A 27085-nucleotide genomic window follows, 5' to 3' on the forward strand; every position below is an offset into this window, starting at 1 on the left:
TTCTTATTAGATATTAATGACTTTTGTAAAGAAGACATAGATGAGATTCAGTTAAAATGAACTCAAAACTAGTGTATGCATGTGCAATGTATAGCTATATTTATTTTACTTTTATATGATACCATTTTTCTCCTATATTGAATTTTCAATGAACGATCATTGCTATAGAATATTTTTGTACAATTGCCATTTGATATTTAAAAGAATGATATTCTGTAATATTCTAGAACGAGAATGATTCTATAGGTATATGTCAGAAATTGCAAAAGATCCTTAAGGAATCGGAAATATGTAAATGACAAATACAAAAATGGATAAGTACTTCTTAAGTATACAAAGTTAGAACCTTGGATTGTATAATAAAATTTTTGTAAATACATTTCTACAACTTTGCGCCATGCATTCTAAATCACCATCTTATACAAGTATCGCTTAAATATAAAATATTATAGCAAAAGCGTTAGATATACGAATTTTGCTAACATATTAAGACACAGATTGTAAAAACATAAGAAAATTTATTCACTTTTATCATTATTAAGAAAAAAGAAGGAAAAATATAAAATGCAATGTGCTAGAAAAATTATATACACCCTCTGTTATATCTACCATAAAAATAGCACGCTTAATATTGTATTGATATCTTGCAGATCCTACATAAGTATCAATAATATTCTGCTATCTAATGCTAATAATGCACGATGTAATTTTATCCCAAGATTATTAAGCGTTATATTTTTTAATCTTTCCCATTTCTTTTAGAAATATATTGTAACAATAATATGTGTGTATGTTAATATGTAATTATAAATAATCTTGTGGCAATGTATGTTTTTAGTTCTTTTGTTTCTATATATATATATATATAGTTTGATAAGTGTATGTATACTTTCGTGATTGATTGTACATTCCTAACAACTTGAACTATCGTTACTTAATACTTGTGAACGATGGAGTATCGAGGTTTTTTTAATTCATCGTTCAATTGTACCATACTAATCACATAATAAGATTATATAGTTGTCCCGTGATAGCAGCTTCAAATGGGTCGACAACGATGGAATTCATGTCGTTCTCTTTACACAGAGATTTCATCGGTTGGCATAAACACACTCCCACAGTCACCTCGCAGAAAACTGATTTCCACCCTCCCCCCATTCCACTCGCTTCCCAGCCCTTCGACTATCTATGCAAATGCGTTTCTGTTTTGTGTGCGTGCAGAAAGCCCCGTTGACAATACGCTTGCGCGCTTACGACCTCCACCCTACAAAAGTCAAGCTCTATTACGCGTGTTTTGCGACATGCTTTATAAACTGTCGTCCTTGTTACCGTGGAAAGCATCATTGGACCCAAAGCTCCCTCTTTTTGCGCCCGTTTCATTTAATGTTCCGTTAACGTAAGCGCGTAAACCTCGCGTTTCCTGCTGTAATGGCTTCTGATGACTCATGGGAATTTTGTTAAATACTGTCCATTTGTCATGTTGTTTCTAACGCTAGAATTATCAGACTAGTGGAAATTATCGGTTTGTAATTTTTTATAAGAATATTATAAGTAGATTTACGAAAGGGTATTTTTGGAAATTGAACGACTTTATACATACAGGATTGATCAAAATTCAGAATAAGGTTTGACGAGCTAATAACTTTTGTGTCAGTGATATTACATAAAATAAATGCTCAACGTGTGGAGATTTGTCCGACTAAATACGAAAGAGAACTTTTTAAATAAGTTTCATTCGCCGTCTCGCAAAGTTGGACTTTTTCCATTGCATTGTTCATGACTGTATTGCATATTTTTGTGCATTTATAAGCGAAGACGTAAAAATAAGCAGAATTCGCATAATATGCTAAAATACGGAAAATTTCTAAAATATAATTATTCGTTATAATGTTTAGTACGTAAAAATAGTACTTGGATATCACTTTTTTCATTCAATTCATAAAAATATGAATTTGCATAAATATCCGCAATAATTATATTATATTTTGTAATTAAATAAATTCACACAATCATTTTAGGATTTGCAATTTCCATTACGGATCAGAGGATCTTAAGTAAGTGAGCATCTGTTCCGTCAACGAGGCATCTGAATCCGAATATAATCTGACTATTGTCGCCATAATCCATCGTAACATTAGTTAATGTATTTAGCATTCGAATTTCTGCGCACGGTTTGTTCACGCACACTTGAGCAACTCATGGAGAATCCATCGAAAAACAAATTTTCTGAAATATCTTGGAAACTATTTATTTCAAATAGAAGAATCGTGTTAATGAACGAATTTCGTATTTTGGAACAATATTTGATTATGTAAACAGATTTGAGAGGAGTTCATTTGGATTTCGATGGTATAAAATTTATATATTACTTTCTTCTCTTGAATTTCTTCAAAATTACAATTAAAAGAAGTTTCCGTACTCACACTAGGGATGTTATCATTGGTGCAGACACCTTCCTGGAGCAAACGATCTCTGATTTCCCACGCAAAGATAGAGGGGCATTCGCTTTTGTAAAGGGAAATCTTGCTTACGACTTCTGCTGTGGCTACGCGCGGTTTACTGCCACCGATTGCCCTGGGCCTGATGGATCCGGTTTCATAGTACCTGCAATAATAATAATTTGCGGTACAATACGGTACATGTTAGTAACTCATGTTTGAAGTAAATTCGGAAACTTAAAATTCTCTGCTATGTAAATACATCATTGTTTATAAGTATCAAAAATAATAATTACAAGTATTAGTACTATATCAGTATGAAAGCATTAAATCAGTATGAGTTACTTATACTGTTATTAGGGAAAAAATTGTGATTATTGATGTAACAACAGTTATTTTTGAAATTTTTACGAAAATAGTTATTGGAATGAAGGTAATTTTTGTTTAAATGAACGGTAGCCGTCACGTAAATTGTAGAAGATTTTTTCAGAAAATTAAATGAATAAAAGATATTAATTTTTAAATATTGTGGTTATAAGTAACTATTATAAATGATCAACATTTGTCTTTGCGGTAACCATTATCCGATAAGTATTATAGATGACGGAATCTTTTTATTAATTACAATTAACCACCGATGAGAAATTTCTTTAGTTTAAAACCATGTAAAGTAGGACATTATAATCAATAATATTTTTGGTTATTTGTACGATATAATAGAGATAAAGTGAGCAATATTTCAACCAACCTCCCAAGAATCTTCGAGACGCAGCCATTGCTAACTTGCAAAATCCTAGAAATGTCACAAGGTCGTGCGCCCGAATGCGCTAGCTCGACGATCTTTTGCCTCGTCGAGTCTGGAAGCGGCCTACCGCCGACGAAAACACCTCCGAGCTGATTGACGCCACTGTGACCTAGAAAAAAATGGAAAGATTGTTACCAAATTCTTTTTAATAGATTTTTTAATAATTTTGAATATAAACGTTCGGTTTTTTAATTGTAAGATATCATTGACATAACTTTATTAAAAGCTTGTCAAATGTACCATAGATATAAACAGTAATGACTCCTAAACCCCATATACATTTTTGAATTAAAAACATTTTTGGCATTTAAAATTATTATTTAATCTTAATAAGATGTAATCAAATACATTACTATAATAAATATCAAATAAGAATAGTGGAAGAACATTTGTTTTGCATTTGATGTAAACGTAAGAATAATAATTACATAGTACATAGATAGCTTATAGATACCGTAAAGACATTTGGTAATGTTGTATCTTTCGAATACATGTCAGAAACAAGACCATTTCAATCGCTATTATTTTTCATTATTTTTCAATTTATTTCGCAACTTTAATCAATTTTTTAAACTCATTGCCAAAAATTCGCAATATCTAGCAATTGCGTATTTCAATCACAATAATAATCCAATTTTTTACAACACTAAAAATTACCATCTTTCATTATTTTCCAATTTCTTTTATATCGTTAAGACATTTTTCAAATAAATTGCCGAAATTTCTTAAACTCCAATAACAATATATTTTAATCACAATGACTATTCAATTCTTCTAACACTGAAAATCCACATTCTCTTCCAAGAGAACACCTTCTACTGACCATTTCTCTATTTTTCTTCGTCGAAAGTCAGCTAGCTTGTGGTTTTCACCCCCGAGAAATTAGGGCGTGGCAGGGTTGCGACACCGTGGCCCGTCTTCTTCACAGCGAGTGCGGGAATATAAAAGATTCGCGAGGAGGACACCGAAGGCTGCTGACTTTCGTGTGTGTTCGCCGTGTCACCGACACAATGAGTCGAAGATTATCTACGATGGGATTCGCTAACGTTTTAACGTCTGCAGCCAACCCCCCATCCATGCTCGTTCAACCCTCTTGGAGAACGAACAGCTCCGAGAAGAAAAGAGACCGTGCCCCTCCCTTTTTTCTCCTTCGCCGATCTTTTTCCTTTTTTTATTTACCAGCGATTTCGAAGAGGGGGAAAATACGTGATCTATGACGATGAAGGTATTATATAGGAGATGTGAGAATGTTTTGGAGGTTTTTAGAGGTGGAGATATTCGTTGGAATTATAGTTCTATGAAGAGGTGAATTTCGTTAAATTTGTAGATTTGTCTATATAGACACACGTTTAGATACCGTTGAGAATGATAAAAAAGAGGGTCCAGAACTTTTAGACAGCATTCATCAAATGATGGAAAAAAATTATATCAGCCATGAGTCGATAAATTAATATTTTCAAAGTTGCAAACAATTTTTCGTTTTGATTAAAGCGATTGATTTGCGTGCTATGTGTCGTGCTAAATAAAAAAGTGGATTATCTATTCTCTTGCCACTTGATACATAACGTTGTTCTTCTAACGTATTACCAATATAAATTACCAATATTATCGCATGAATAATCAATTACGTCGGAAAATACATAATGTCAGTAAAACAGTAAGAAAACATGAAAGCTGAATTTTCTGATATATTTTCTCTAATATCTCGATGACGCGCGTATATGGAAATGGAATAAAGATAATATAGAAAATTTTTTGTAATTCGGAAGTTAGACAATTTTCATATAACAGAATAATTCTTGAAGCGAGGAAATCATTGGCTTTAGTCGAAATGAAAAATTGTTTGTAACTTTAGAAATATTCATTTTTCGACCAATTTAGTAGGACTGTCTTCATTTGCTGGTATTACTATTTAACTTAAGGACCCTGAACTCCTTTTCTTTGTCAACCTACATGAATACTAGAGAGACACTTTTCAATTGGTAATAGTTACGTCTGAGATTTATTTATCGAGGTATTAGAGTCTGTAGTTCCTCGATAACGAATTTTTCTGGTTAATCGAATTTTGGTCAAAAATACCATTTTGAAATTTCAAAAACCATCTTTGCCACTTTATCACATTTAGAACATTCTCTGTAAATATGCTTTATTAATAAATTGCGAACGTCTTGTCTGCCCCGTTTCGTACTACTTTTATATCGTTATCAAATCAATGAAATTATATCAATGGAATATATATACGAAATACGTTCCTTAGTTATCATGAGCACTTCAAGTACCATTGCGAATTAATTGAATGCATCAGAGTGTTTTTTTTTCTGATGGCTTTAACAAACAATTGAATAAATTCAAATGATTTTTCCATTCTACGTATTAATTTTTTTTATGCTCATAATTCGCGATAGCTAAGCTTCAATGTTTTGAGCTATTTTCATACTTATTTTATAACTTCCGTTTCTTTCATTTCCACTATCATTCTGTATTCTTGTATGAATGTTAGTTCAGAAAGAATTAATCAATTTTAGCTCCTTGATAATAGTACCGTAACACAATAGAAAATACATTTAAGACATCCCAGAAATAATCTGTTTCCCTTTGCAAATCTTCTTTTGCCCCCCTTGCAGGAATTCTTTTCCCAGAGCTACCTTCGATTTACGAAGTAGAACGATGTGCGAAAGAGTGTTTAGACGTTGCCGATTGGTGACTTATAGATATAGGAATGGAAGAAAAGATATTTCGAATGAAAGGAACACTCGTATCGTCTAGTCTAGGTATAGAAGCACCACGATCCTCGCGCGCGAGGCCCATTTTCAAAAGTCAATCGACCGTAAGCCCCCCTTTCGTCAATCGCATACGCTCGTAAATCTTCCTTATAACTTGCGCCGACTCGGTTAGTCGTCGTCGCCGACGATGACGACGACGACGGTGGCTGTTCGAGTCGGCGCGAATTAGCCTTGTCTGGAAATTTTAGACATTCGGCATTTAGTAACTTTCGTTTCGATCCTTTGCTTTATACTTTTTGTAAGATAAAATTATTCGAGGCAGAAGTATATTTGTATCAAATTGAGTAATTTCCTATTGACATGCATGCTGTGGTAAAATTCATGTATTGTTATTATAATCAGTCAAGGTATCGAAGAATTTCACTAACTGTTCATAACGTAAAAACGAAATGAACATATGCCATTCGATTTTTCCAATTTTGATATGAACATTTATTCTTTCACGTTGTATTGTATCCCATATAATTAATTTAATTCAATAGAAATATGTCAAGACGCTGAAAACATAATATGACAGCATTTAGAAGTAATTTATTGATTATAACTACTTTGGATGAAATGTCAAATGCTCGGCATCTGCTCTTTAAAAGGTATACTATATAACTAACTATATAAGAGAAAAAAGAAAGTATTAATATCTTGTTATTATTTGTAATAAGGGTACAATTGGAACGATTTAAAATACCCGTGGCATCAGAGCAAAGAGCAAAGAGAAACAGGGGGATCCAAAACGGCTAATGAAGTCCTAATAAACGACAGGCTTAGAGTCTGGCACCCTTTCTTGATATTTAATACAAACGTTACAATATCAAAACACATTCTCTGACAGAATGGCCACTCGAGAACACCCTTTCATCGCACGTTGCTAATATGGGCAGGGTTATGCTCTGGTTGACTTAAGGGTGTACCCTTCTACACTTACACTGTGTTATAAACAGAAGCACGCGTAAAGGTATACACAATCAAGCTGTAATTCTTCCTCTCTCTCGCCCTCTCACTTTTTACATTCCGTAATAGAAAGATACCACAATTCAAAAATTGGATGTTTCCAGAATTTTTATATACTAAATATAATTGGGTTGGCGGATATCTCAAAGCTTTGTTTACGTATAAATTATATATTTTATTCCAACATTATTGCAACAATGTAATTAAACCAAATATGCACTATTCTGATTAATTTTCTGACATCTATTGGATACCTACCTACCAGTATTCCATCCGTGCAGAATTTCTATTGTTTCCGAAGAAAAACATGACTTCAGAAATGTCAAAGACTTATCCGATAACCCAGTATTCTCGGCGAAGAAACATTTCTGTTATGTAATAGAATTTATTACTACAAAAAATAGATATAGGCCTATTATTTTAAAGTATTTAAAAATAACTGAAAATTCTTGAACTAAACATCAAAGTTGAATTAAAACATCAAAGCGCTTATCTTATTTGTTTTCTTTAAATCCCAGTATCATTCCAGGACTTTTTTATTTTAACGTCATTTTATAACTGAAAGAAAATATTTTGATATAAAAAATGGGAAAATCCTGGAAAATTCCCATAACAGGCCATGTTTTTTAAATGACAAAAGAAGATGGGAACAATAATTAAATTATAAGTATGAGTTTTCAATTAGAAGAATTTAATTGTTAATGGCGAATCTTCAATTAAAGAATTATTAATGTCACAAGAAGATCATAGATATTCAAAAAGTAAAAACATTTTAAATGCTATAGATTTGAATCAGAAAATCTGCACACATACATATATACATGTACGTATCATAAAATGAAATACTCGTACTTAAATAAGCAGCTAAGTATCTTCATTCAAGGAGGCTGTTACACGCACTCAACTATACAGAGTTATTAACACATCAGCATTCATAAATCAACAGCGAAAGGGCAACACGCGGTAACAAAGGGACAAACAAAAAATGCAACGGGAGCAAATGTCGCTAAATCTCTCACCCTCTCTCTCACATTCTCCCTCGACCCTCGTTGTGGAAAGGGTGTGGAAGGCAGCGAATTGTCGAGTTTCGAATGCCAGTCCTTAACGAGCGATAATAACTCGAGCAAATAGCGTGCATTTCTAGAGTTAGTTTCTGCTTGTGTTACGCGTCCATTGTAAACGTGAACCAAGAAAGGGAGAGGAAGAGAGAAAAGGAAAAAGAAAGCGAAAGAAAAATAAGAAAGGAAGAAAGAAGCAGGAAAGGGATAGAAGCGAGAAAGGGAAAGAATCTTGGATATTGAAGAATACAGTAAAAAAAAGATAGATGTACAAGATTGAAAAGGAAGTAGACAAAAATTGAGAGAAAGGAAAGGAGAAAAAGAAAATGAGATAAACGAGAATGAAGGAGAGAAGTGGGTGATATCTTGGTTATTCAAAGAAAAATAGTGAAAAGAAAATAGGAGATTGGGGAAGGAGATCGGGAGTGTAAAGAATCACAGCAAAAGAATGAAAGGGAACAAAGTGAAAAATGAAATGAAAATAAAAAATCCTGATAGGCGTTCGATTCGTCTAATGTAAATTTTCCCTGTTTTTGTATGTATTGTATAAACGAAGAAAATGTTACGATTTAATATAACTGATTTTCACCTGATATATTGCAAGAATCCAAATTCCAAATTTATACACGATAAGCAACATTTATTATCCTCCTAAACAATCATGAGAGTTTCTAAACAAACTGTTTACTATGCAAAATCTTCAGTCTTTAAACTCTTTTTCAAAGATCTTTCATTCCTCATTTTCATCCTCTTCCTTAGAACAGTAACTTGAAGTACCGTTAAAACGAAAAATAAAATAGTAAAATCCTTCCTTTACTTCCTGGTAACTTGCACGAGGAACGATTAACGACGGCGAAACTCTCTTTGGCGGCTTTTCGCCAAGAAAAGATTCATCGTGGCCGAGACTTTCCACCGACATGACAGTATGATAAATTGCGTTCTACGTAGAATCTCGTATAATCGATAATTGATCACCGTTCTTTTGTTTTTCATAATACTCCTGATAGCGAATCAGCTATTATAACGTTAGTCGAAAACAGAAAACCAAGAATCGTTTTCGTCGAATTTAATCCATGATGATAGTTCGCTTTTCATTGTTGCTCGTACTCGAACATTTTAGCCGGTTTATAGGAATAACACACGAACGTTAGTAAAACATATAAATTGTTGATAAACTAATGGCTAAAAACTTGTGACTGTGAATGTTTAGATATGCACGTTAAATACTCAATTATTATTCATTTAAATCATTCATTTGCACATTTTTATCAAATGTAGCTTCTAATTATTATTAAATCATTGTTATATTTTGTATGCTTTTATTATCGGCAGCTTTTAAATTTTACTTTATTATTATCTATGATTTGTATACTTTTATCATATACAGTGTTTTTAATCATTAAGTCAACATTAATTTCTACACTTTTATCAGATCAAGGTAATATTACCATAAATCGGTTAAAGTGTCGAAATACTTATGATAGTATCTGTAACACTTGAGGACACGCGACGTGCAAAGGGTCCCCTAAATTTCAATAGCTTTACCGGTTCACCATTGTTCCGTGTAATTGATTATATTACACGGTGAACCAGAGGACCACCTGGACGAAGTTGAATGAAACTAAAGAAGAAAATGAGAAGCTACAACGTGGCAAGAATAAGAAGTTGTTCGGATGATGAATGTGCCTTCTGAGCCGTCGCGTCAGCGAGGCTCTGTTTCTCGTTTGTAAACGAGCTTCCCTCTTTTTCTTGTTGACATAGACGCTATTTTACTCATTTTTATCGGTGTTCTATCGGCAGGAAGAGAAATATTTGTCCTGCACTTGATAAGCATATCTAACCATTTAACTCGGACAAAATAAATTTCGCGTAATTACCGGATAGATTATGATTCCGCAATATTTGGTCATTTCCGGAATTTTGATAAAATGTATGGGAAACCTGTACGAAAGACTACATATTTAAGATCTAGATCCTGTAACTTCTTAACTAAATGAAACAAATTCTGTAATCAAAATTGTATCTATTAGATACTAAAGTTAGATACTAGACTAACACGTTCAAATATAATACTTTACAATTTATTAAATTTACTACATTTACAATAGGATAGAATCTTTTCTTTTTCCGATTTGGCACATGGACTGGCTAAAATCGCACAATTTAACGATTTCAAACAAATAAACTTTATAATAAGTAAAATGATTAAAAGTACATAAGTTGAAGCATTATTATGTTTCTAAATCGCATAACTTTGAAATATCATTATAATTATATTATAATTTATTTTTGTATTTTTACAATATTTGCACTACTTTTATAATATTTTCTGTATCTTGACACACTGCACTATATTACAACAAACTTCTCAAACAAGACGATTTATTACTAACTCCATCCATTAAATCAAAATTCCTATATAGCAACTATAATACAAAGACAAGTTTCACAATCGAGTAAGACCGGTAAAGCTACGATATAGTATCCATTAACTCAGATCATTTTACGTCATTGTACTTAATTGCTCTCTTTCTAACCTAAAATGGGAGAGAGATAGAGAGAGAATTCGTAACAAGCATGGAAGCAACTTGTAAAGTCTGAACAATGCATTCTGTAACTCGATGACAAACGGTTAGTGAACGATTAAGGTTGGTTCATCTGTTGTCGGTGTCTCAATCGGCTCGACGTACAAGTGTTTCCGGGGAATGAATGAACAAGACACCCCTGGAACCATTTCAAGCCGCTCAACTTCCAAGAGGGAGGAGTCAAGGGATGCCCACTTGGCCTCGAGTACTTACTTTCGTGGTGTCGAACGTTTCTGCACTCAGCGAGGATAATCGTTTCACAGGATGAAAGAGGACGTGGCCGACCGATTCTACATCGTCCAGTTTGCTTCTGTGGATATTTTAATGTAGACTTCAAATATTGACTGAAGGACGATATGTTGTAGGAATGGCACCAAGGTGAAGAAAGTGAGAAGCGAATAAGGATGAAAGAGCGAAAATATATGATTCTAGGGGAAAGGTAAGAGAATACAATTTTGTTGATTTTCTGATTTTTATTTTATGTATAGTAGTTGAAGGAATGTACTTTAATGTACACAATTAAAAAGGAACAACTTATTCGACCCAGAGATATAAGTTTTTTTTTAACTAGAGATGATAAATATGAAGTTTTGTGAACAAAGTAATGGCATACCTAAAATTTAATATTCTTGAAGAAAACCCATAACCTTGAATGAAAGAAACAGTTTTGGTAATATTTGATCGGTTAACAAGTTATTAAATGTTAAAATTGCTCGCGTATGAAAAACGAAATAAATAGTGCGTTTGAACTGGTGAGCGATGTATAATTCAACGTGTCAATACACGTTAGTGTAATCGAATGAGTCTTATGAATCTTATGAATGAAATTTATTACTGAAATTTCTGTTTTATGTCAATAACATCAATAATTGACTTCTGATAATTAAAAATCATATTTAACGATACAAAAAAGCTACCAAATAATTTCAATGATTTCTCCCAATAATAAATAAAATCACAAAGATTCCAGACAATTGATCAGATAAATCAACTCTACTCTCTCCACTCAAATCAGAATTGACAGGGAAATAATAAAATACGTAACTTCTATAACCTATAAAATCCCCCATTACATTGATACCCTTCAGACATACGACAAGCCAATACCAAAAGATCAATTCCAATCTATCAACCTTTAACATCGAACATATACAAAATTCCGTATGTCGTCGACAACGTGACCTATTCTGTCGGCAAAATCATCTTTTTAGAAAACGGGATTCTCCTCTCTCGTTCACAATCCCATATATCTTACCATGCTATATTGAGACACCTAACAGTGAAACTACACTGACGAGGGTCAACTACGTGTAAAACTGACCGGCAGGTAAGAATATTGGAAAAACGACGGAAAAGTAAAAAAAGAATCACCAATGACGATATAGGATAGTCATAATAGCATCATTGTTGTGGACATGTTTTCAAAATGAGGACTCTTCAAACATCTATCCCTCTTTTTCCTATACTTTTTCCACTGTGCTAGTGATGGGTTCAAATACGTCACAAGTATAGTAAATTACGAAGTATCTGATATATATATATGTATTCTTATTAAGTATATTGTTACTTTATTTTTTACGGGTTGAGTTTTGTAAATCCTAAGATTCTAAAATATAGAAATTCAAAGGAATGAAAATGTTAATAATTGCAAATTGACATTGAAGTAAAATAAATAAAACAATTATATATTATGAAATATTACTTCGCGTGTTATACATTAGTATACTATTTCAATTCAAAATATCTAAATAAGGTTTAGTTTTAACAAAATAACATTACATTGATGAATAAAAAATAGTTTTCTGTTAATATAGTCCTTAAGAATCGAAGAAGTAAAAACGTTTTTACAAAATTTCTTTCCTTTTGGAGATACAAATAGGTATCATTCTCTAAAATAAATACAACAGCGAGTATATTGAACTTGATCCCATCACTAGTTCTCGTGAATGCAGCACAATAAGTCTTCGAGTATTTGTTGTGCCGCTGTTTGTAGCCAATCTGCCGCATGCTTTGGACTACGTAGTACCTCTTCAGCCACGTATACACGATCGTGTTCCCCTCTTTTCCTTTTCATTCCTTTTTTGAGGCAGGGTTCGATCTTTAAGAGAAGCACGTTTTTCCGAAAATTTGGTTCCGACAGTTATTAGCGTTATTAATGGCCGTGCATTGACAACTCGATTCATCGTCGATCGCCTATTTGTAGCGAGGGGATCGACTGTTGTACAGGCAGATGTACACCTTTTGCTCAAGGGTCAAAGGAACACGGGGATGATTCTGAAAGGCGTCAACTGTGAACAAGAGTAGGTACATGGTTCTTGTGGATAGCATTGATCGTCGTTGTTATTCTTAGTTGCGAGCGAGACATTTCTTGTAAAGTAATTGCTCGATGATAGTATCTATTAATCTTTTCAAAAACGTCACAATAATAAACTTCTTCTGCATAAACGTAACATATTTCTTGCATATATTTTACACGCATAGACATGTCCTCTTCAAGAAATATTAAAGATTTTGTTTTCAATATGTTCAATTCCGTTTATTATTTTCACATATCCTTCAATCTTTCTATGAACTACTAAATTCAAATCAAGAATATGTGGTTGAACATAATCTGAATCCTGATTTGTTTTTAAAAAGTTATCAACATTACTTGAATCCTGGCTGGTCGATGCAAAGATAACGAAGATAAACGGAGTGGTTGGGCTACGAAGAGAAATATGTGCGGATAGGCTAGGAAGCTCGTGGATGGGCCTTTTCCACATGATGCACCCGGAGAAGCGGCTCTGACAGATCCGTTGGCGTGGAATAACGCGTTTACGAGCTCTTTGTCCGGTCCGCTTTGGACCACGACCGCCTTGTGCTACCGTCGCTGTTGCTGCTACCTTGGCTGTCGTCGATCCAGATCTATTCGAGCAGGAAAGCTCGAAAGCACAGGTTAACCCCCCCCCACCCCTAGATAATTGGATAATTTGGACCCGAACAGCCAAGAAGACCAGATTAAGTAAAAAATCGCAAACGAACAGCGACAGCTGATGCGATTTGCATTCTGCGCAAATACAGTGGATTATGCTATGACGAACGAGTATTGCAATGACCAGTTCTTAATAATAAAATTCTATAATCCTTTTTACATGTTCTATGACGAACAATCCTTAAGCCTAATAAAATTCTCCAATCATTTTTATACAGGTCCAAATTAGTAACATGGGCAAATATAATATGATCGCTTCTGAAAAAATCTGAAGAGAATATAAGATAAAATATTTTCGTATCACGCATATTATTCAACCAGATCCTGTATGTTATATATGATTGCTCACAGAAATATTCAAACACCTATAGAAACTACTAGAAACCTTTTAGAAATAGATTATGTCTTATACGAAACATTTTGAAATTTCACTAACATTGCAATGAAGCTCGGCTATTATGATTATATTAGTAATGTTTCAAAGAAATTTAAAAGTGTATATAGATGCTACAAAATATTTAGTTTTTGTGTAAGTGATTTCACGGATATCACAAAGGTATTTAAACAGCCAACCACACATTATATTAATAAATAGACTGTAGATCTTTACACATTTATAGAAAATTTAGAATTGAAAAAATCCACATAATACGCAAAAATATACAAAATATTTAAAGTATAGGTAGCAGTTATCATAATATTTAATGGATGAAATAAATTTCTACTTAGAGTCTGTTTGTGTAATTAAGTTTATAATCATACGAATTTGCATAAAGGTCCGCAATCTAATTCTTACTAAGAAAATTCGGCAATCCTTTCTATAATATATAGGTACAGTAGGATTTCCTATAACACGGAATTTCGTGTTATATAAGTCATAGTTAGATAAAAAGCTTCTTTTTTAATATAGCAGAAAATGATACTTGCAATAACCGAACATAACGTAACATTTCAAACCTAATCCACATCGTTCCATAATAAATACCAAAATAAACCAAAAAGCGAAAGGAAAAAGTACGACAATTCCATCCACAATAAGAAATGACATATGTTCCAAACTTGTAATCCTCGTAACAATTTCGCGAATTCGTATAGATCCAAAAATAGAGAAAATCCTAATCGCAATTTCTACTTGGGGGATAGTTGAGTAAACTAACTGGGGATCATTTTTTTTTTTTTTTTGGTTATTGCGAAAAACGCGACGAGGTCCCAGCACGAAAACGCAGAAAGAGCGAGACGAGGGTTGGAACCACGTTACTAGGAAATAAAGGCGACGAAAGGGGCCTTTTAACGTGAACACAATCGGGCATAAGGTGCACAATGACATCGACTGGCTCTGGTATTGTGGTTGACGCGGTCCCGTTTGTTCCCATGGGACTCGTGTCCACCGAGGGTTTTGACATAATTAGTTCACGTATCGGAATGATCAGCTGTGGGAATAGCGAGCCATAGCTGTCGATCTACATCTAGTTTTCAAAATGAAATGTGAGCGTTATTGATTGAAGAGAGATTGAGTCTTTATCCTTAACGTTCCGTTTCGGCGTGTTTGATGGGGTTTCTGAAAGATTTGGGGTGAATTTACGGAGGTTACGATTGTGTAAATTTGAAGCGTCCATAAAGAATATAACGACGCAATAAACTTCATTTCAATTTCATGCTGTGTAAATATTCATCCGATATTAGTATAATTATTCGTACTATTAAAATCTGAATTAAATAGGATATAAAGCAAACTTTAATTTTTATAAAAGCAAAACTCATAATACACTTGTGTAAATGAATGCTTATACACGTTGTATTCAAATTCATTCCTTAATTGTTTGTTAATAGAAAAAATAAGAAATATTAAATATATATAAACAGGTATAACTAGGAATATAGCTAACAAAATTTAGAATTTCTGCTAACTCCACTACTAAGTACGCAATATTCTAAAGAGTATTATTTACTTTCGTGAGCATTTCTTACAAGAAAACGACATATATACATAGTAGCAAACTAGGTACATTAAAAAAATAGTGTTTGCAACATTGTCATTCTTTTCTGCCTTTCAACTTTTGATCAATGTGATTTCTGAACGGCAAATATACAAATACTTTTTATCAATTCTATATATAAGCATGAAAGTCCAACCATCCTTTAACCACCATTCCTTCAAAAGCGACAAAGTATCGTCTCAAGAGGGATTAGAAATACGAAGCCACGAGTCTCCACGGAGACCAAGCGATTTGGCCTCGTTACCAAAATACGAAAAATATGGGTCAGGCAAGAGCAAAGCACATTCGGTGAGATTAGTCGAGTCGTCAGGACCTGAAGAGGCTCTGGGAGCAGGTGTGCGGGTGGAATGGTTATTATTGTGCTCGTAGAACGGTCCAGAACTTTCAGAACGTGAAGTGGAGGACCACTCGAGAGTCCTTTTTAGAAAAAATGTTTTCACCACTCCTGTGTTCCTGTGTGTCTGTACAAGTTCAAGCGCGCGAAACGAAAGGAAAAGAGGGGAAAAAGACGAGAAGGGAGGAGCGAACAGTGGTGCACAAATGAACCTTTCAGAAAATTAAATGGAAAATCCGAACGCGACGTCATTATCGTCCTATTAAGTCACATTCGCTAACGATCCACGCATTTCGCGTCTATTCCTCACGCAGCGTCGTCATTTTCATCTGGAGAGAAAGACAAACGACGATGGATAGAGAAATTCCACTCCAACAGAGGTTTTTTTATGAATTTTTGTTTTGTTTTATATGGTATATATAGGGAAAAACGAGCTTATGTGCACTTTGAACACATATGGAAGAATGTAAACGTTCGTTTAATAAGTATTTTACTGAAGATTATTTAACGATTCTCCTGCAGAACATCGTTGACGAGATATACATGAAATTACGAGGCACTAATGAATTTCTTGAATGTTTCTTGATACTAAAACAGTGAGCCGTAGATGCAAATCTGACGTAAATAATTGAAATAAAATAAGTACATGCGCAATTATATACTCAAACCACCAAACATCAATTTAGCGTTAACGCGTGGGTAGGAATAATCGCTGATCATTTAATCAAACTACTTTTTTTTAATGGAAAATTGTCGGGTGAATCATACACCAACTTTTTAAAAGAAAATTTAAATGATCTATTGGTAGATATTAAATTCGACGTTGTGCGTCGCATGTGGTTTATGTATAACGGTGCAACCTTTCACTTCAACAAATTAGCAATATTTTTAAATAATTGATTCTTGACATTGGACTTAAGTCCAAATTATTAAATTAATTTCAATACATTTTTATCCCTAGTGACAATTAAAACAGTTAGTTTACAACACAGCAGTAGGTAACATTGAGATACTTCTGCAACGTATTATTAAGAGTCGTCAACAAATGTGGATAATAGCAAGCAACTCTGAACGAGTCAAAACTGAATGATGTCTGCACGCTTTTATTTAAATCGAAGCGAAGGTGATCGCTTCAAGTAATTTCTGTAAAGGCAGGTAAACAATTAATATAATACAAAAACAGCTATACCGGAAACAAAATCGTATCGGACATACGTTTATCTAAACGTCTTTTTTAATTTTAGTGTGTCGAATCTACCAGTGAAGTTATGCTATATATATAAAATTTCTACATATTCCATTAATTTACAAAAATACTACGTACATATTTCTTATCATTTTGTGGCGGAGAATTGTTTACGAACAAGTTTGTACTGTGAAACGTCAAGTTGTTGTAGTGATCTTGTTAGGGAGATGAAAAATTGACAAGCAACGTACGGCAGTTATATCAGCCACGGGTAAAGAGTTCTAAACGAAGTGTTCTACTCATGGTTTTGTTGAAGATGATTTATTGAGTTTCAGTTTCAGCTGAAATAGAGAGATACACGAGGTACCTATAAAAGCAGATATCGGAAGTGTTTGTTGAAGAGAATATTTTGAGACGGCTTAAAGTTTTTATTGTTCTGTAGATACTGAAAATGAGAACGAGTGAAACTTGTAAAAAGTGGATAAAAATTCCAATTTACCCGACAGAGATCTATCAATTGATTCTGAAATATATTTTTAAATTTTAAGTCGATACTTATACATACATATATATATATATATATATATATTTACCATAAAACTGTAAAAGCTTTCTTCAGAAAATTGTACAATTAAAAATTAAATTATCAATCAAGAATTATAGTAAGATCTTTTTTTAGAAATCTTCGCGATAAAGATGAAATTGGTAATCGAATTATTAAATTTTATTAACTATATAATGAAATGATACCTGCAAAAAATTATTTTTGTAGTAATGTAATATTTTTGTATGATTTTTTGTAAAGTCTATATTTAATGCACTAGAATTTTGGATGGTTATCGAGTTTTACCATCTATACTCTGTATTAATTTTGATAATGAAATAATTTTATTTTTTCTTTAGTAATAAAAATATGTACAAAATATTATTTCTATAATATTGTAAATTTCTCTATAAAATCTTCAGAATGTTATGTAGATATTCAATTTTATTACTTGTGCAATAGATATAATAAAATTTTGCGGCATGAAATAATACTTAAAAAGTTTTCTTTCAGGAAGCTCTTCGGCTAAACATTTAAATTAATAACTAAACATTAAAGTAGTTCTTCTGTGTATCCCGATATATCGTCAACAACTATACGTACTACAGCATATTAAAGACATTTGTTTTTTTATCAAAAAACTACACGGACCTCTGTTGCAAGGGCAAATCTGTGATCCACGGGGAAAATACAATGAGAATCCGATGTAATCTCCGGAAATGTTTAGGGGAAAATTAGGCCGACAGTTGTCGACGTACCCATGGATACTATTGCCCCCTCTGAAGCAGTTTGTCAAAATATTTATTCAGTTCGGTATTCGTCGTTTTTTTCTTTCTCCTCTCGATTCTATTAGATCCGCCAGAAAGTCCTGTCGCTTTTTCTCTCGTCCTCGTCGCGCATAATACGTTTTTCTACACTTGTTCTTATTTTCATTTTTATTGACATTAATTCTTAAATTATTCATGTAATTATCGTATAATTCGTCAGCATATAATATAAGCATCATATAATTATTCAATTTATTTAATTATGAAATTCAGTCTTATAGACTACTTATCATAAATGGATTTATTTAGAATGATTTCTCATACATATTTGATTGTTGATGAATGATGATGAATAGATTGTGGATTTTTATGCATTTATGCGAAATTTTAAAGTATATGCAGAAATGCATTGAGTGCATATAATATACTCATAAATAAATAAAACAGTAAACATATAGTACTACTTATAATATATGGGTATAAAAATATGTACATATAAATATGTGTGTGTAAATAGCCGTAGTCTAGTGATGAATTAAGTGTGATGATATTGTACATATCACCTATTCTAAAATATTATTTCATAAATTTAGCGATCCATATCGATTTACACGATCTATCTTAATCGAACATCTAAATATCGCTCCTATTTTTAATGATATTAGAAATTTTGTCGGACAATTTCTATTTCATTTCTATTTTATTGAAATACATATGTAACAACGATTAGATTATCCATTTACTTACTAACCAACGTACTAAATATATTGCAACCTCCTTACAGCCGACACAAAATACCATAAGATGCATGTGGTGTAGCAAAAAATGTCAACTCGTTTATATTTATATTATTCAAATTACAATTGCATTTAATTGCCATATATTATATCACAAAAACGTCGCCCGTGTACAAATTACTCTCGATGTATAAATAATGTACTTACAGGTTAGTGGAATTATATACACAGCAAGCTATCATTTTCGTAAGATACGATCGTTACAATTACCGATGTTATATAATTAGAAATGGAAATAGACTATATATTAGTGGTATTTTTAAATTTGTGCTGCTTTCGGGAAGGTTGCGGTATATTTATTTTGCTGTTTAATAAATAAATAAATAATCTAACCGTTATTGCGTACGTGTCTAAATGAAATATAGATGAAATAGAAATTATTTCATACTTTTTAGCGTTTTTCGAAGTTGGTAATAGCTTTCTGACAAAAAATCTCTTATTTTACATTTTGTAGCGAAGCGATCGATATTACAGAACTGAGATAAAATAGTTTTCATTATTATTAATAAGCAATCCTCTTCTATTTCTTTATTGTCTATTTCAATTCTTCATTCTTATTAATGGAAAAAATGTATGAGTTGTCCCGCCCTCCAAGCAAATAAGAAATAAGTCAGCTGTATTCCGCAACTGATATTATGCTGTGAACAGTGATAGAGAAGGATATTCCTATAACTTAATAGTGTGTCATATATCATTTCGCAACGAAAGTGGACTTATGTCCAAAAAGGAATCCAGAGAACGATATTTCCTGTGACGAAAACACAAGTTGAAGCCTATAGTGTGGGAATTTCAAAGTGCTCACTTAGGCTGTTGCTTTGGAACCATCTCGATATCAATCCAACAGTTACAAAGCAATCACCGAACATACATAAATGAAATTGTTAAACAACATAGTGTTTGCAACGACAATAGTTAACAATGAACAAATGGGAAAAGTTTTGCAATGAGGGTCCAACACCGCTAGAGGATGCAGAAGGTTCCATTCCGATATTTTAATCCAATTCTCGACAATCGAACATACATAAAAATTGGATTTTTGCAAAAGATATAGTTTACAAAAAACAAATGCAAAAAGGTTTTGTAACTGGACCAGCGTGAGAACATGCCCCACAAGTTACAAAAGAAATTATCTTGATTGGTCAAGCCGTTTTGGAGAAATCGACGAACATATATGAAATATATGATCGGTGCAAAAATAAAAGTTTTTTTGAAAAAAAAAAAAAAAAAAAAAAAAAAAAAAATAGTTTACGATGACTGAATTGACAAAGTTTTTTAACAGGACCAACCGAAGCATATGCTCCACAAGATACAAAAAGAATCATCCCGATTGGTTTAGCCACTTCAGAGAAATCGGTGAATATACATAAAAAAGAAAATATGCGTGTCGAATTGAGGTACACATTTTCCTCCTTCTCCGAAGTTGGTATAAAAAAATATGACATAATTTCATTTTATACTGCTCTTTCGTCAGAAACAACATCTAATAGACTGTTTAATTAATTTCAGTAGTATATACATTATCGTAACATTACCTCAGAATTTAATTATTTCATCAATGTTCAAGATTGTCAAATTAAATAATTCTATAGAAAAAAAACCTTTGTGAACTTTTTTGTGAAGATCAAACACAGTTCTTCTATGATATATTAACAGTTACATTTACAGCAATTGTGTAATATGTAGAATATTTTGTTCAAATAAATTGATGTATACTGAACAGAAATTAAAGGTACTATAATATTGTTTCGTTTCTCTAGAAGGAATAAATATGTACAAGGATCATTTTTATCGTGTGCCCTCCGGTAATTAACACTCAAATAATATCACTTTGTTATAATTGACTATAACAATTCATGGAAAATTCTTAAGAAGGAAATTTAGTTTATTAATTATTGTATATTATTTTCATATTCATTAATTCGTTTATTATTTACTATTATCATTATTATCTTGTTCCGCATACTCCGTGATAGAAATTAATAATAAATAAAATGAAATTAGATTAAAGATTCCAAAATTGGGTGTACTCTAACTCTGAATTGTTATTATGCCTAATGGCCCAATAATGGCACATCTAAGACTCAATATTATAAATTTAGGTATTTCTAATTATAAGGAGAAAAAAGTTACAAAGAATGAATTTAGCTCGGCAGATTTGGAAAGCTCGTCTCAACGATTAAAGCTAAATCTCACGCTACGCCGTCGCCAACTAGCGTTCACAGGCGAACAAAAGCGACGGCGACACGTCGTCGTCGCGGTATCTTTTCATACTGCCGCTATTTTCTCAGAACCACCCTCCTCGCGACAGTTTCGTAAGGGCGCGGTTTACGTCACATTTTTTGTTCGTGCTATTAGTCATACAGCACGTGCTATAGTCGTGGAATGACGCTCTCGTATCAACGAAAAAGCAAGGTTCTGCAAAAAAAATTAAGAAGGATCCCCGAAAAAAGCGTTGAAATAAAAGAATAAAATATTTTGATTATATTTATTATTGATATTATACTGTTGAAATATTTATGTAAATTTATACTTTATAGACTACTTTATTACTTATACCTCATTTATAGGAAGAAAAGCTTTTACTTTCGTATTTATAATAGATTTTCTAAATACACATAGGTTTTGATTGGTGTTTAGAGATTAATTGTAGGTTTATACATACATATATCGTTTAGTTGCATTAATTAAATGCGAAGCTAATTGGATAAGAAAGTAAGAAATTGAAAGTTAAAGACTGAGTAAAGAAATAAGTATTAGGTCATTTATAAAAAATAGATGTAAGCCTAGCCAAGTATTAGAATATTACTAAAATATTTAAGAATTATTACGTCTTCTTATAGTATTAGGAGATACTTACTGCAAACGTACAGTATGCAGCATGAATAGCCATCTTAAGCGTGTAATAGATGTTAAATATCGGGAGTTATTAATATAATGAATAATTGATTATTTAAATACTTTTGTCATCTTTACGAACTGTATCCTGCAATAATAATATTTTGCAGCCTCTATGTTCATATCTGTTTTAAAGTTTATCAGCGTGTTTTACATTCTCCATGATAGAGGCCAGTAATAAAATAAAACTAATGAATTTCTAATTCTAAATTTTTGATTCCCAATGATACCAGTTAAGAGTAAAATGCGTCTAATATTTATTCAATGAAAATGTTTCTATTTTTGCATTAACAAAGCAAAAATATACGACAGACAAAGAAGGGAATAGAGAAGTGCATTAGCGTGGAAGCTCATTAACGCGGCGAAAGAAAAGAACGAGTGGCCCGACGACCCTCGCCATTGTCAAGACGTGAAGCTATTGCGATGGGAATTTCATGGATTCTTCACGGGGCCGTCGTGATCGTTTCACTGATTTAACACAGAAAAGTGGACGAAGGGAGCCGAAGACGTAACGCGATTGGGTGTTCCTTTTAACGCTGCCCTTTCACCCGATTTATCGTGTCGCGAATCCTCTCAGGAATTATCCACGCAATCGATGATAAATCAAATTAATTCAACGCGTCTTTATTAAATAAACACTATGTGTGTTTATAGTTACTCGCAAATTTAAGATTAACTTTCTGTTTTTAGTACTAGAGCTACAAAATCAGACAAAATAATTCACATCAGACTTTTGTCTTTTCAATTACCAAAAACATACAATTGTTGTTTGCCATGTTAATATATATTTTTATTGAGATATAAACGTGGTTACCAGACTTAAGATGTTTGAGCAGGTATGGAAACAAGTTTGAAAATGCAAGAATGCATAGAATGTAAATATATATAAAATATTTAGAGTATAATAGTTGTTATGATATTTAGTATTGGATGAAACAGATCCTTGTTTAGGTTCCATTTTTTTAGTTGTATTTGTGAAAATATGAATCTACATAAACACTCGCAGACTAGTGATTACATATACAATTACTAACGAAAGTACTCGAATACTTATAGAAACTTTGCGTGAATATTTTGAGTTGATGCAAAAGTAATGGGAATATTGGAGTTTCGTTCATAAAGTACTGTATTCGTAAAATACACTATTTTGTTTAATTAATAATGTAGTTGCCATTATTGTTTACAACTTGCTGTCATCTGTCAACAGCTTTAAAAATTGATAGATTTAAAGGCAAAAGAGGTATCAACAGCACGTTTAATTTCGTCAACATTACTAAATCCTTTATCATTAAGAAAAATTTACAGTGATCGAATTAGAATGAAGTGTGGTAGATGTGTCGTAATATTTCATCCAAGCTACTGTAATTTTTGTTGCGTCCTCGTAGCTACATGTAGCTGAGCATTGCCTTGGTATGGTTGCGATAATCGGGTGCCGTAAAACAAAGGCGGGCATTTTTCTTCGATTGTTGTGTTTAATTTGTTCAGCTACTGATAATGGTGCTGCAGAAAGTAGTGCTGCTGACAGGTCAAGTGCTAACAACATGTTGAAAAGACTCGTATAACATACCATATACTTACAATACCAATTCATAACATTGCACTTGTACATGTAAGATAATTCAAACATCTTTTCTACTCTAATATGTACTATACGTGGTATGATAACTTCATACAACTGCATTTTGCACGCACGAGTTGCCCTCAAATCAGCATCAACCAACCACTTCCTCGTAACAGCTCGCGTTCTATTCCATATTGCTATATTCCAAAGTATCGAAGAATGGCTGTGCGTCGCATACTCGTTTCCGCTATTGCGGCTGCATTAGAGATTCTACAGGCTCTAGAATACAGCGTGATTCCACCAAAACATTCTAGTAAGTACAAGGTCCCGTTTTGCCTGTTCTCGAAGCCAGCACAAGAAAGCAGAGCCATAGATTTCACGGCTATCTATCTATCGAGCCATTTCGTACGTGTACTGGGTACAGCGGTGAATTTTCTCGAGTTGTACTCTCTTGCCGTCTGTGTTGGACCAGAAATTCCTTCGGGTCACCCCTGGCCTCCCATCTTTTTCAGCCTGGACCAAGGCAGCCGCCGAAATGTGCCAGCCACCCGTTTCTGTTTGAAGAGGGAATTTTACAGTCGAATACATCTGATGCAAGACGTACAGTTCTACGTCCGACTATCTTCTGCCACCGGCAGACGTCTTCTGTTTCGGTGTTGGCTTCCATGGATGGATGAATTTTTAGACGTAGATGGTTCATTGGTAGGAGGACTAGGCTTTGTGATTTTGCGGATATGATGATTAATACTTAATTGGTACTGTCAAGGAAATTTAAAGCAAAGGCTATATATTGAAAAGTATTCGTCAAATTTTGTTATTTTATTAACAAAATTTTATCTATATAATAGGTAACATGTATGAGAATGCAACGAACGAATATATGTGCAATTGGATAAAAATTTATCTGGCTAGGAATTGGATATCATTAGGAATTACATTCAGAATAATAATAAGTAAGTTACTCAACTAAATAATATCTAACGAATGCTTTGATGTTGCCTTTAACGGATCCTGGAATAGGTTTTTGGAATAAATGAGATGACCAGTGAGGGGAGAATTAATTTTTAAGATTTTTAAGAGGAACGATGATCGATATTTAATCATTCTGAAATTCGCACGAGAAAAATTGAAATTAGACAAAGATAATGGCTATTTAAGTCAAACTACAAACTATTAGGTCATCCCATAAGTTCGTGCCCACCTTTGTGTATACATTTCATATTTTAAAGAAAAACAAGAGAACTTTTATCGAGACGGAATAATGAAAAATGGGAAGAAGTTGTACAACGAGAGGGGGATTACATTTTTTCATGAAATTGAAAGGTATGTAAACAATCTTAACATATTTGTCTCGTAATTTGACAAATTCGGTTATGAACAATTTTTAAGCGATCTACATTTAAAAAGAAATTATTTAACTTGTTATTAGTAACATAATAAACAGTAAAATATATTATATACCTACATTAACGCATTACTTCCTCGTTCTTTCATTTTATTACATCGAAGACTATTGGCATATCATAATATATGCATAACCTGCATTTTTAACATAAATTAATTGATGAAACAACGATCTTACATGTATGTATCTTAAATCGTATCTCGTTTCTTGGAATTAGTGTGAAATAAATAGATATCATTTAACGTTTAACTACTTTTTGAACAATTCCCTGTAAATTTCTTTCGAAACTAATATTAAATGACGTTCGAAAGTATCAAGCTATTAATTATTAAACGAATCCTATTTTTTCTATTTACTTCAACATTTACTTCAACCTATCATATCTTCGATATTGAATTTAATGAGTAATGAGAATCATTTAATATTTAGTCACTAAGTTTTGAAAAATTCCTTTGAATTTTCTTATTTTTATAATAATATTAACTGTCGTGTAAAAGAATCTGTTTACCAAGAACGAGTCTGTTTATATTTACTTCAATATGAAAATTAAATATTCTATTAAACATTGAACAATGCACGTAAGTTTCAATACACCAAGATAAACACAAGGAAAAGGAAAAGATGAAAAGAGAGTACGAATCGACGAGCAGAAGGCTGGCTGTTTAAAATGCCAGGCAGTCGTGTAAAACAGATAGAGGGCTTCTTTGATACCTCAGCCATATTTCTTGCAGCGTCCTCGAGGGGCGGCAACCTCTCCTTGTGTCATTCAATTAATTCGTAACTGCTCCCACATAAAAATACCGACACCCTTTTTCTTTTCTTCCTTCTTAAGGAGAAAGGGTGCGGTAGCTGTGTGGAATTCCGCGTTCAAAGCTCACTTCTTTTTCCAGGGACCTTTACAGGGTAGGATAGCTTCCTTTGCTCCGCTCTTTCTGCTACTTTGTCTCGTTCTGCTACTTCTTCTGATACTTCTTTGTCTCTGTTTTCGTTCCTTCTTTTTTTTTTCTTTCTTTTACTTCGTTTAACAGTTAGAAGAGTCGCTCGTAGAACGATGGTAGCGTGTTTGCACAGGGAACAGTTACTGCTCTCGTTTCTTAGTCGAGGCGAAGAAGAAACGGGGCTCCTTTTGTACGTCGACGCTTCGCTGCAAAGGGAACTCTCACTGCAGAAGAAACATTCGCCTCGTTTTCAGCTGCTTCCCAGCAATACTTCGACATTACGATTACGTTACGAGAATTATTAACGATTTCCATCAAAAATCTTTTACCCATCTACGTATTTCAAATTTTTCTTCACTTTATGGAGAAATCATATTGAATGTGCGTAAAATTGACACATTCTAAGGTGGAAACATTTGCGCTGGCTTTAGATAAGCATGTATTAGGTTGTCCGAAAAGTGTCTTTCTTTCGCAAACTTATTTTTTACAACAGTGCACTTTCATACAAACGCAACACCAAGTCTGTGAAATATCGCGGTGTTTATCTCAACAGAACAAAATGGATCGTACGTAATTCGATAAAATAATATAAAACAAAAAACATTGTGCGTCTATTACTTTCTCATAAAACGAAAGCATCTTTTCGGACAACCTAATATAATGTACAAGTTACGGAAAATCATTAGAAAATTATTAAGTTTTAAAAATTGTCATTTCATTTTAAATAATATGATATTCGAATAATAATCTCATCAAATTGGAATAATAAAATTTGTATTAAATATCGCTTTAAGTGTACGACTTTGAAAATATATCGTAACTTACAAAAATTGAAGCATGTGAAAAATCAAATTATCTAAATTTTTAAGTATCATTAATTCATTTATACTAATATATAACTTTGAATAATAATGCGAGTTACTGTATACGCTATCATTCGCGAGCGGAACCCATTTCACGCGCTTGCTGCGCGATTGACAATCCAGGAACCTTAACCCTTTCTCTACGGTACACGTACCGCGAGTATGCGGATTGGTAACAGTATCCATGATTCATTAGATGGATGCCGACTA

At 33.0% G+C, this 27085-nt stretch overlaps 1 protein-coding gene across 3 annotated transcripts in view; it reads right to left on the minus strand.

Annotated features, from left to right (window-relative positions):
- Window positions 1–27085, minus strand: part of LOC126914964 (paired box protein Pax-6-like) — a 142068-nt gene that overhangs the window by 94569 nt on the left and 20414 nt on the right. For all 3 annotated transcript variants that reach the window (XM_050719280.1, XM_050719278.1, XM_050719279.1), the window contains exons 3-4: window positions 3187–3352; window positions 2424–2604 (exon numbers count right to left, since the gene is read on the minus strand). In XM_050719280.1, coding sequence (XP_050575237.1) covers window positions 2424–2604; window positions 3187–3352 — 347 coding nt within the window. The remainder of the gene's footprint in view (window positions 1–2423; window positions 2605–3186; window positions 3353–27085) is intronic.

Source organism: Bombus affinis, chromosome 3 (genome assembly GCF_024516045.1).
Source record: "Bombus affinis isolate iyBomAffi1 chromosome 3, iyBomAffi1.2, whole genome shotgun sequence".
NCBI lineage: Eukaryota > Metazoa > Arthropoda > Insecta > Hymenoptera > Apidae > Bombus > Bombus affinis.